Here is a 12,407-nt window from a genome sequence, read left to right as displayed (position 1 = left end):
AACATTCTGTTAATCTAGGTCTTGCTTTAAGTCCTTTAGAGAAGTTATAGTTTTCCTCACAGTTACATTTATAAGGGTATTACTAAATAATTGCGGTACGTCCAAACAAAAGGAAGTAGAAGTAATGACACATCTACACATACTGGCCTGGAAGGACCTCTATTATATATGGCTGGGTGAAAAAATACTAGAGTAATGTGTTTGATAGGATCTCATTTCCATAAAATGCATATGTATTAGATGGGCATATAATTTATACAAATCCAAATAGAAAATCTGGATATGAAATTGCAAATTGTTTCCTTGAGACAATTAACTATCTCTGAATGAGGAGGAGGTAAGGGACTGGTTTGGGGACTAAATTTTTTTTACCTTCCATTTTAAATTAGTACTGAGATAGGTTATTTTGATTTTATTAAGGTTCTTTATAATTTGAAAACTAAAAATTTAGGGTAACACTGTAACAGGGCTATTGGTGAAAGCATTTGTTTCCTTAATTAGGATATGAAAGTCCATAATACCGTGAACAAGTGGCAGCGGTAGGACTGTAGACAGCTGTAACCCCTCGCAGTTCCCTACGTGTGTGTCGGCTCTGTAAGTGCACTGCACTAAGTATGCGTTCTGCTCTTTCTGGTTCACAGGGGACAATTAATGACACTATTATAATACTGGCTGAAATCAGTAGTTTGAAGTCTAGAATTTCCTAAGTCAATCAACCATGTTGCTTTCCTTGTGCGTAAAAGCAGTTTTAGCTCTTTCAAGGAGAGGAAATAATGTGATTGTCTCATATTTTTCAAGTTAAAAAGTTAACTTCCTAGACAAACACTTGAAATCATTTATTTGTAGAAGAAAAAAAAAATAGAGAAAGTCTTCTATTTTTCCAGGGACCATGGAGAATGATGAGAAGCAAAGGTTAGGCCATTAGTAATTCAAATAGGCAACCGGATGCTGAGGCTCTTGCCTTTCTTATGTAAGGAGTTAGTCTGTAAAGCAGGGAGCAAATAAGAAGCTGAGTCATTGCCTTGGCTGTTCGTGTTGGGCTGAAGCTGTGACCAGGGGACCATTTTTGCCTTTACTTCTTTTTCTGGAAGATGTCTTTATGACTCTCACTGAGGAATAATTGTAGTAAAATGTGCATTTCTGAGTTACCCTTTTCCTTTATCTCAGGGAAATAGTAAGTTCCACTTTTTTTTTTTTTAAGTGACTGGGGGATTAAAGAAGAAAAATTTGAAAACAGTTAAAAATCAATTTCAAGAATTCTCTTTCACATTTCTGATCTTATTTCTTAGTTGCTATGTCTTTTTTTTTTTTTTTTTTTTTTTTTTTTAGTGGGAAGGAGGTAATTAGATTTATTTATTTTTAGAGGAGGTACTGGGGATTGAACCCAGGACTTCGTGTATGCTAAGCATGTGCTCTACTGCTTGAGCTATGACCTCTCCCTGCTATGTCTGTTATAATAAGATTAGTATTATATGATGCCAAAAGAATTTCATTAAATATAGAGAGTTAAGTCAGATCCGTTGGAAGAGGAAGGCAAAATCACTGGTTAGATTGGCAAAATCTTAGAATCTGTAACTGGTTGTCCAGGCAGGGCATGTTGAGGTATGTTCCCCTAACATAAATGCTCTCGCTTCTGAGAAGGCAAACCTACATAGACACCATCTCTGTTCTCAAGGTAGCTCAAGATATAAAACAAGATGATGAAGAAGGAAAAAGGATGATAAATTTATAGCAGACATCAGGAAAATAAGGGATTAAGGGACAAAATACAAACAGTATATCCTTTTGGAAGTGGAGGGCACTATAGTCGAGTGCAATTTTTTTTAAAAAGATTGTTTTTGTTGTTTCTAGTTCTCTGAGCATCGTTGCAGTGTTTCAAACTCAATAGTATTTTCACTTTTGTCGCTTATCTGTTGTAGGCCTAATGGGAAATTGTAGCTTCATAAAAGGAAGTGAAAAAATGGCAGGACATACGTTTTTAATAGCTTTATTTAAAAACTCTGTCAAAGACAGATAATACAGATAATAAACTCTCAAAGCCCATGAAATAGTTTTAAAATCAGGACTACTGGGGGGCTTGAATCCTGCCAATGCAATTACCTATGAGAAAATCTGACCTGCCTTCTTCCTTTCCTGTGTGCTGAATAGAGAGCATATGATAGACTGGAAACTCGAAGATGCGAATGTAGGCGTTCTGGGTTGAATTAGTGAGCTATGCAGCTGTGGGGCCTGTTTCTGACGGTGACCCATGGAAAAGCATGAGGTCTGACAGGACAACACAAAGTCAAGGTGTGAACATGTCTCCTTTTAAGTCTGTAACTCAAAGCAGACCCATACATGGATCGCCATTTGTTCCATCTCCTAGAGGAACAAGTTTTTTTTTTACTACCCAACTGTAAAGTAGCAAAGAAAATTTGATGAAGAATTTTAGAGTAGAAAGGTGCCTTTGAGCTTGTTCTCAACGGCCCTCCCTTTTATCTATTCTCCTTCAATCTTCAAAGTCACTTCCTAACTCCAGCATTGTGAGATGTGATAAACAGTGAGGTATCACTCCAGCTCTGCCTTTCATGATTTTCTGACTTTAATCAGATCTCAGCTCAGCCTTTGTTTTCCAGACTACAAAGTCCCAGTATTCTTAGCCTGTCCTCACACACAGCTCCTTCATCCCTGTTTAGCTGCCTCTGTGGTCCTCTAACCCCACTAGATCTTTCCTAAGGTAGGTGAGTTTCAGTCTGGGACAAAGGTAGGACATTTTTTCCCTCTTGAATTTATACTGAATTCTTACAATCTTCCATGACAACACCAAGCCTCTTTGGTTGTAGTGACCCACTTGAATGTCTTCAATGGATGGTTTCTATGTGACTTTTCTTGGTTTATAATTAACCCTATTATTTCACACTCTAACTTAAAAAATAGCTTTCTTTTTTTTCCTTTCAATGTATTATTTCTAAACTTGCCCGCACTGAAGCTCATCTACCGCATGCTGGCTCACTGAGCCTGGCAAAATTCTTTTGACTTACTAAGCTTGGAATTTCAGTGGCTGCAAACATGCATGTTACCTTCAAAATTGGGAGTTTCAAGGTAACTGGTAAAAACTCACAGACCTCTTTGGAACTATTTCTGTTTCTGTCTTCTGTTTCTGGATCTCTTGTTAACAGTTTTCAGCTCAGCTCTGTTTTCCTGTTGTTTCAATTCAGATCTCTTCAGTTTTATTATTTAAACATAATATTGGCCTGCAGAGTCCCGTAGCACTTCATAGGGGTAGTAAGCCTTTGTACTATTACATCATATTGCTCCCCCCACCCCCAGCTCCATAATATCACATACTGCCTTCCAGAATCAGCCCTTGATAATTCGAGTAGCAGGCAAATTTTTTCTTCAGTCTTTCTCTATCACCTAATAGGCACTAGAATCCCTTAGACTTGGACGTTCTTCCATAGCGTCCTTGCAATCCCCCTATTCCTCTACCACTGATACAGCTGAAACTGCTGTGTTTGGCATCTCATCTTCTTCTGTGTGTTAAGAATCAATCATTAAAATAACATTCCAATCTGTACATTGAAAAACTGACAAGATCCTTTCAGCCTGGAAATGTATTAATCTTTGATGTCTGATCTTCTGAACTTGTTGTTACTGTCTTTGCTATTTAAATAACCCAAAACTAATTGAACAGTCAACCAACTAATTTATATTAGTTTGGCTTCCATGATCGAATTTTAGTTGGGGCATGAGGGCATTCTGCAATCAGGTAGAACTTTTGGCCATCTCTCAGGCTATAACGTGTAGCTGGCCATCTGTTGTCCAGGTTGAACCGGGTGAGAAAGGATAAGCACTTGGAAATCATGTTTTACCCGTGGAGTCTGAAGACTGCTTGGGTTGAAATCGTGAATCTGCCAAATACTAATTCTGTGATGTGGGGAAAGATGTTTACCTCTGTGTGCTTCCATTTCACCAATAAAATAGGATTAAAAGTAGTATTTACCTCATAGAGTTGTAAATGCAGATTACATCAGTTAACATATGGAAAGCTTAGGTTTACACATGTCAGGATGGTGTCTGGCTCACATTGTGCTATGAGAGTGTCTGCTGTCATTTTTACTTGGAGAGCCAAGGGCTAACAGAGTGCACTGACTGGGTATTCAAATGACGCTTGTTGTATGATAGACTTACTGAGGAGTTTTTGTGCTGTTCTGCAGTAAGACATTTCAGCCTGTCCCTCACTTCTTTTAATTTCAGATCTAGCCCCCACCCCACATCTGCTCTTCATGTTTCATTAAAACCACTTTAGTCCTTCAGTCCTAACTGGCTGGGTCTCACATGGTAGGATGATCCAGCTTAAAGATCCTTCTTACCTTTTTCAGACCAATTTGTTCACCTCTTAGGGATTCAGACTATTTTTATCAATACTGTAATTAAGCATTTTGAAGTGTCACAGAATTTTATATTGTAACATTCAAGCCTAAAATTATGATGAAGGCTTCTGACATCACAGCCAACTTATTATGCAGATTCTGATCTCGTTAGCTCAATAAGATGCCAGTTTATTTGCATATGATTGCTTGACCCTGATAGCATGGCCAATTAATTTGCATATCCCTATCTAATTGGCTCAAATAAGTTTTTGCCACTTTATTTGTTGGCCCAGCTCCCAGACTGGTGTCTTTTAGTCCAAATCAATTGGATTTGGGGTGGTTTTCTCTGTCATGCTTTCAATACCAATGGAAGGGCAGATAAGAGTGGTGGTCATAAATGTTTAACCACACCACCTACTGCTTTTGTCCTCTGTCAGAAAAGACTGAAGAAGAAGAAACAATAATTTAGACATGTGGGCAAGGTATTTTTCAAGGAAGGGGATACTGAACTAATTAAAAAAAAAAAAAAGGGACTTCTTATTTAAGGAAATTCCAATATATAAGGCAAAGGATATATTTACATCACTGCTAAAAATTCTGATTTGGAATTTGGCTGACCTGGACCTCGGATAAAATTATGATGTAGCATTAAAGCCTCTAAAATGCATTTTCTTTTTCTTATTTTAAATTGTGATATAATTGACAAACATTTTAAGTTTAAAGCATACAATGTGTTGACTTAATATGCTTATATATTGCAATAAGATTTCCACCCTAGCTTCAGCTAACTGTACATTCTCTATATAGTGTAGTTTTCAAATGTAAGATGCATATGAGTAACATGGGGGGATGTTTGAAATGCAGTTTCCAGGTTCCCACCCGTAGACACTCAGTGACAGTGTGGTCTGAGGTCGTCCATGAAATCTTAAATTTTAACATGAACTTTGGGTGGTTCTGATATAGATGGAATATCACATCTTGATAAACACTGCTCGATGCCTGTGCTCATTCATGGGTTCTGCATGGAATCTAGTGGTTCCCCAAGGTTGGGTGAGTTGCTCTTTCCTAGATGACTTCAACACTTTGAATTGGCTCTATTTTCCAACTTCTATTTCTAGGACAGTAGAAATAAGAAGGAAAAACCCATGACAAATTTTTGAAAATTGCGTCTTGAAGAAAGGAAAGGCATGTGTGAGGGGGTAGGGCTGGCGGGGTTAGGAAGGCAAGGTGAATCTTCCTGGTTTGGGCGTCAGGGGCTTATCCGCACACAGGCAGTCTCTCATAAAGCGATGGTGACTCTTGTACCACCGTGTACCCCTCCATGAGTCTCCCCCATCATCCCTCTCGAGTAGTTGCTATCGTTTGTGAATTCCATCGCCCTTAATTTTGGAGACATAGGTGCTTTGTGGGATCTCTGCTCTGACCGCAATCTTTGCTTTTCACTGTATAAATTCCATAGCGATAAGACAGGACTGGGGACAGACAGGAAGAAGACTAGGGGTGGGGCCTGGGGTGGAAAGTGATGGGGGAAAAGACAGTAAGTAAGGGGGAACACTTTCCACCACACTTTGTCCAACCAGCTCTGAGGATGTCCTTGATCTGATCCCCCTTGTAGCCACCTGCCCAGCAGCTTGATCTTCAGCAGACAGCTGGAACGGGTCCATGTGACTTCAGTCCTTCCTGCTTTCCCCAGCATTCTCCTCCTGCCAAGGCTTGACATGTTTTTGGTGTTCTCACAGTTTAGGTAAATACAAACCCTATCAGAGTTGCAGTGCTGCAAATTGTTATCCTTATCTGTTTGCCATGGTTCCCAGTACTACAGACACGTAGAAAAATTTCAAAAGGATTATGTTCTAGCTTCAGGGGAAGAGGGAAATGCAACGGTCTTTGAGACGTTCTATGCTGGGGAATTGGAGAACCTGGACTTCGGTCCCAGCTATCCTGTCTACAAATCAGGTGACTTCGAGTGTCAGTTTTCACAAAAGCAGTTGCCAGTAGTGAATGCCACCTTCTCCGTGCCAGACATGGAACAGGATGACTTACGTCTCTAAGCTTCAATTTTCTGAGAATATCACCTTCAGAAACTACCTCCCAGGTCTATCATGAAGACCACATGAAAAAACCAAGTTATAAAAGGTTTTCTAAATTAGGAAAGTGTGATAATGACTTCTTAACAGTTGAGAACAATGTTCATATTTAAGTCGAAAAACAGACCTTCTCCTTAATACAGAAACTTAAAAGCTTATGATCATTTCCATTTTGCTGATTCAGAAGTTGTGTCTTTGCTTCAACAGTTACTGTACTTGTTGGGAAACTGTCAGAGTTTTGTTTAATTTGTGATAGAAAGCTCAAATTGAACTTACAATCTTGACACTCCTCATTAAACCTGTACTCAGAAGTCTCAAATTTCTAGGATGACACACACAAAAAAGACAAACGAGTATCTGTGACGTCATGGGGCCAAGGAGGTAGGAAGAAGCTACTTAGTTATTTCTGACTTGAGCGTCTACACAGGTATAAATTCAAACATAAAAATTACACAGCTAGAAAATGTAAGACATATACCCTCATACTTTTAGGAATCCTTAACTTTTTTGATGCTTGCAGTTTCTTAGATCTCTTTGCTATAGGTTGAATGTTAATGTTCCCCTAAAAATTCATACATTGAATCAGAGACCCTAATGCAATGGCTTTTGGAGGTGGGACCTTTGGGAGGTGATTAGGTCTTGAGGGTGGAGCCCTCATGGATGAAATTAGTGACCTCATAAAAGAGACTCCACAGAGAGCTCCCTTGTTCCTTCCACCGTGTGACAACGCAGAGAAAACACCAGCTATGAACCAGGAAGCAGGTTCTCACCAGACAGTGAGCCTGCTGGCACCTTGATCTTGGACTTAACAGCCTCCAGAGCTGTGTGAACTTTCTCTTTACAAGACACCCATGTTACGGTATCCTGTTATAGCAGCCTGAATGAACTAAGGCATTTTTCATGTCCTCCCTCTCTTTTAACCAAAAGGAAACATTTCTTATTTGAAGGGAGATGTACTCCAAATGTGCAGATGAATATTAAGATGTGGTTCCTAGGCAGAAGGCTTGATTTTTTTCTCTAAGTACAGGGCAAAAAAGCTATTCATTTCCTACTGCATCAACTTGCTCCTGAAGAACAGCCTTGAAGCCTGAAAGATTCAACATTTCAGTACAAATAGCTAGATTCAGAAACACTGACAGTTGCTCACAAGTACTTGAGAGTTGTAATGTGAAGCATGACAGTTCAGGGGTCTGCTGTAGGTATGTGGATGGTCCAATCAAGACTGTCACTGTAAAGTAAGAGTTGGGTTTCACATGTTTTTCTCTTTTGGGTTTATGATAGAGGCAAAATCTTAGGGCAATTCATTTTGAATTAACACAGTAGAAAAGAAAGAAACCAACCCTGTTAAAGGGTAGTAAGAAATTAGTTTTTAAAATGTTTCCATTTCTTATTTTCAATCTTTTTTGTTGATGAATTCCATACCTCATCTGAATTCCATACCTTGTCTTAATTAACTTTTGGGTCTGTGCAAAACACGGGTCTACTGCACCATTTCCTCTGAACTGAGCAGCCAACCCCATCAAACTTTCTTTTCTTTCCACTGAATCAAGCAATTGGTTAAACTGTCCATTGGCTGCTTTCACATTTTGCATATTTAGCTTAGGATTCAATAGCATTACTAATAGAAATAATTACAGTAATATCCAGTGAGCTTGTTAGTCTGCTCTCATTTATTTCTCACAATAACCTTATAAACAAGAGTCTCTTATTACTCCCACCTCACAGATAATGCAACTGAGGCTTAGAAAGCTAGGTAACTTATCCAATGTCAAATGGCTGGCAGTGGCAGACTGAGATTTAAATGCTGGCAAAAAAACCCCCACTTGGGTTCCAGTTAACTAGCCATTTTCCAGCAAATGTAGTTTGGTATTGGAATTACCTGGAATGATCTCATTATATAACTTTGGTCTCCTCGGACATAGGTCAACGTACTTTGAGACAGACCATCTAAGTGCTCAAAGTTATTTTAATGGTAAATAGGTTAAACAAATTTGAAATGCAAGACTTGTTTTTTCCAGGCCATAGCTCCTTTGTAAATAATTCATTATTCCTTCAGCAGCTCTGCTCAGTGCTACCAGTCAGTGCAGGCACTTTGGGTGCATAAATATAGGGCACAGTCTAGTGAGAGAAGAGTGATATTTGAAGGGTGTAAACAACTACTGGCATTAAAAAAAAAAAAAAAAGATTCGTTGTTCTGGGATATGTCAAAAAAGGCTTCATGGAATCCTCCACCTAAAATGCTCTCTCTTCCAGGCACCCCATGGCTCACTTCCTCACCTCCTCCAGGTTGCTGCCGAAATGGCATCTACTCACGAGGTTTTCTCTGACCACCCCATTTAAAACTCCTCCCAACCTTCCTTATCCTGCTGCCCTGCTGTGCGTCCTTTGTAGCACTTAGCACCTCTTCCCGTACCTTGTGCTCTTCTTATTTTTGAGCATCCTGTCGCATTTTCCCCCATGCTACAAGGTAAGCTGGAGGGGGGCAGGGTTCTTTGGTGGTTTTGTCCACTGATGTGAACCTAGTTTCAAAACAATGCCTAACACAGTGTAGGGAAGCAATGCATGGTTGTTCAATGAATGAAGGAAATAAGACTTGAGCTGGATCCAAAGAATGGATAGGATTTAGCTAGACTTTGGATGGAAGAGAATTCCAGGGGAAGGAACTGACCAAAGAATGGAGGCAGCGAATGACATAGGCTGTTTGGAGACAAGTATTTGGTCACCTTGGTTAAAATACAGAAATATGGTGAGGTCTGGAAGAATCTATATCACATAGACCTCAGTGATGATGACTTAATTTCACAGGCAGCAGGGAGCCCTTAAGATGAGGACTCTTTAAGGATATTAAGACTTTAAATAGCCTTAATTTAATATTTAACAATTGAGCCAAGTCATTCCAGGCAATTCAGATTTAGGGATGAAACCAGGTTGGGTCGTTCCTGAAGCTAATGTAATTGTAAACCCTGGCAAAACAGCCCACTTTGGTTCCAATTAACTAGCCATTTTCAGTAAATGTAGGTTGATGTTTGGAAAAAAGTAAAGAATAGAGTCAAGAATATAAAGTTAGAAACAGTAAATTAGATGTGACCTCTGGCCTGGCCCCTTTCAGGCCACAGTGCTAAGTTAGTCCACTGGGTGGCAGGAGTCATCCCAGAAGTCCTTCCTTCGCTGAGATGCCCAGCAGTAACCAAACTACCCAGAGATACGAGTACAGGCCATGTGAATACGTTCTACCAGGGACAGCGTCCCTGGGCTCAATCTCAAAAATGCCTGTAGCCTCTCTGAGGCCACCAAACAGCAAGAGAGATGGATGATGGAAGAGAAGTCAGAGTGTCAGGAGGCACAAACTTTGACAAACAAGTTGTAGTTGCAATTTCTTTCTATGACCAGGGGAACTCATTTCTGGGACCTTGGAAGAGAAGACTGAACAAGTAAGGGAGCCTGAAGTTCCAGCTGGCATCATGGGAGAGCTGCTTCTGGACCTCTGAGGAGGGGTATCAGGTGAACTGGGAGGAAGACCACTAGGCACAGGTGATGAGATGGTTGGCACGAGAGTCTGGAAAGGACGGGGAGAGAGAGGATATGGAGGAACCCTGTAATTAGAGCTGGCTGCTGAGCCAAGGGAAGGAGAAAGGTCAAAAGTGTCTGAAGTCATCACTCAGGATACTAAACAGAAATCTGGGCGTGAACTGCTCTTGTGCCTAAAAATTTCTCTGCACGTTAAATACTCTGTTGTTTTAGGTTTAAGTGCTTGGTATTTATTACCATCATTGATGTTCAAATTATCACATCTTTGGCCAGCAGAAGCCTCTTCACGGAGGCTCCTAAGTCTTGTGACATGACCCCCTTAAGTCTTCCATAGTTGCCATGCTTTCTGGTAAGATGAGATTTCTGGGCTTGTTTTGTATAGTTCCTGGGCCATACCTGGAATCTTCCATTTCTCCAGTAAGGCCCAGATTCTCTTAGTGAGAAACTGTATTTTCAAACCATTTCTGACTCTCTGGATGCTCACTGCTACTGGGTCGGTCTTTGTTTCTAGGCTTTTTCCATGGACAGTGCCAGGAAAGCTGTATGTCTATAGGCATGTGCGTATGTATATGCATATATTCTGCACCTTAGGCACGATAAATACTCTAGGTCTTTGAAAGAAACTGACCATTGTTTTAAATTTGCTCTGTTCGGCTCCTAGGCAGTGAAAGCAGTGCATTTTAAAGTGGGGTCTTAGTGACATGAAAGAGGTGGTGCAGCTTCCCCAGGCGACTGACTTATCAACAGCAATAAACTTGGGCACCGGGAGAATCTGGATGGCAAATTAGTGGTTCAGGAAGTGGAAATGTAGCTGTAGCGTTTTTTAGCTGTTAGGCTTCAGAATATAAAATCGCCATGATGCATTAGAGTGGCTTTGGAAATCTGCAACATTTTTATTAGAGAGATCACTGAATACCCAGTAATGTTGGTTCTAACTCCACCACCACAGTGACAGCTAGACACTATTTAGGGTGACCCTGTGACATAGCAAGAACATTTCTCACACTTGAGTGATTTATTAGAAAAGCAAAAACAGAACTGATTTGATCACACAGAGAAGAAAATAAAAACTGGGCTCAGCTATGGAGATGACAAGTTCTTGTGCTGACTGCTTTTGAGCAAGAGTATACTTTGCTTTTTTTTTTTTTTTTAAAAAAAACCTAAAATTGGGTTCTAGAGAACTTCAAATCCCAAAGTCTCCCCCATCCCCAATATAAGCTGTAAAAAAAAAAAAAAAAAAAAAAAAGCATTACCATGAGGATTCCCTCTCCACCAGGTACTGTTCACATATATTTGAAATGCTGACTGTTCAATGAAACACCGTTGTTAAAAACTGTTAGGCTATATTTGATACATTTGCCTAATATGTAATTCTTTATAAGTATTTACCTAATAAATCTCAGATAAAAACTATCTTTCATATCATAAATTTTGAAAAAAAGAAAAACCAAAAAACAACCCACGACAAAATTACAAGTGGTCATAAGAATTGCCTTTCAAAAGAGCAGCAAAAACATTCAGCTTTCAGTGGTGTAGGACTGACAATTGATACTTTGGCTATGAAGGAGGCAAATAGGTTACATCTTCTATGCCAATTCCAATAAACTGAGACTGGCTTCCCGGGGCTCTGTGGTGGGATGAATCCTGAGACTGCTTCCAGGCTCCGTAGGAAAGAGAACTGTGATCAGTTAAGGAGCGGGGAGTCGTGGCATGTGTGCTACGCCTTCGGTGTCAAGGATGAAACAGCATTTAAAAACACCACACACACAATGAGCATCACAGACTTACCAGATAAGCCGCCCACATCCATCTTCTTCAGGTTCTTTGCCTCCAGAATGACAACAGTCAACTTGCCAGCAGTAGGTACATAGCGAAGGGAGAAGCAGATATCGCCCAGTTTCTCTTGCTATGAAAACCAATAAGAAAGTGTAAGTCATTTTCCAAACAAAAGTGACTGTAGTTTGTACATATACATTGTAAACTCAGGGAGGAGGACTATGACAATTAGACTTTGAAAACTCTTGGCATTAACCAGTAGTCGTGCGTTCACTAAGGTATCAGGAGTGGTTGGAACCCATTTCAGTTTTTAAATAGCTCATTTATACTTCAACATTCATCAAAACATATCCATAATTCAATGGTTCAGGAGATGAGACCAAGATGACATTTTTAGAGACTGCATTCTGAATAGTACTGCCAAACTCCTGGCAAAAATTCGTAACTTGATTAAATAGCTTTGAAAAGAACCTAACATTCTTTGGGTAGAATCAACCTACTTAATTTTTTTTTTTAACATTTCAAAATAGGGTTATGTCTAATACTTGGTATTTAGATTTTTGAATAGAAGACTTGCATTTGTGTTATACTTAAATTCTATTTATTGATGAGAAATTCTAAATTACTAATAGCAGAAATACAACAAAGTGTAAGTTTTTTCACT

The 12,407-nt window shown here is 39.6% G+C and overlaps 1 protein-coding gene across 4 annotated transcripts in view; it reads right to left on the bottom strand.

The window, feature by feature from the left end:
• The window catches only part of SYT1 (synaptotagmin 1), a 618,694-nt gene that overhangs the window by 65,933 nt on the left and 540,354 nt on the right, over positions 1-12,407 (bottom strand). For all 4 annotated transcript variants that reach the window (XM_031463091.2, XM_031463090.2, XM_064491557.1 and 1 more), the window contains exon 9: positions 11,756-11,873. In XM_031463091.2, the coding sequence (XP_031318951.1) occupies positions 11,756-11,873 (118 nt within the window). The remainder of the gene's footprint in view (positions 1-11,755; positions 11,874-12,407) is intronic.

This window comes from Camelus dromedarius, chromosome 11 (assembly GCF_036321535.1).
Source record: "Camelus dromedarius isolate mCamDro1 chromosome 11, mCamDro1.pat, whole genome shotgun sequence".
Lineage (NCBI taxonomy): Eukaryota > Metazoa > Chordata > Mammalia > Artiodactyla > Camelidae > Camelus > Camelus dromedarius.
This window is presented reverse-complemented; position numbering and strand designations above follow the sequence as displayed.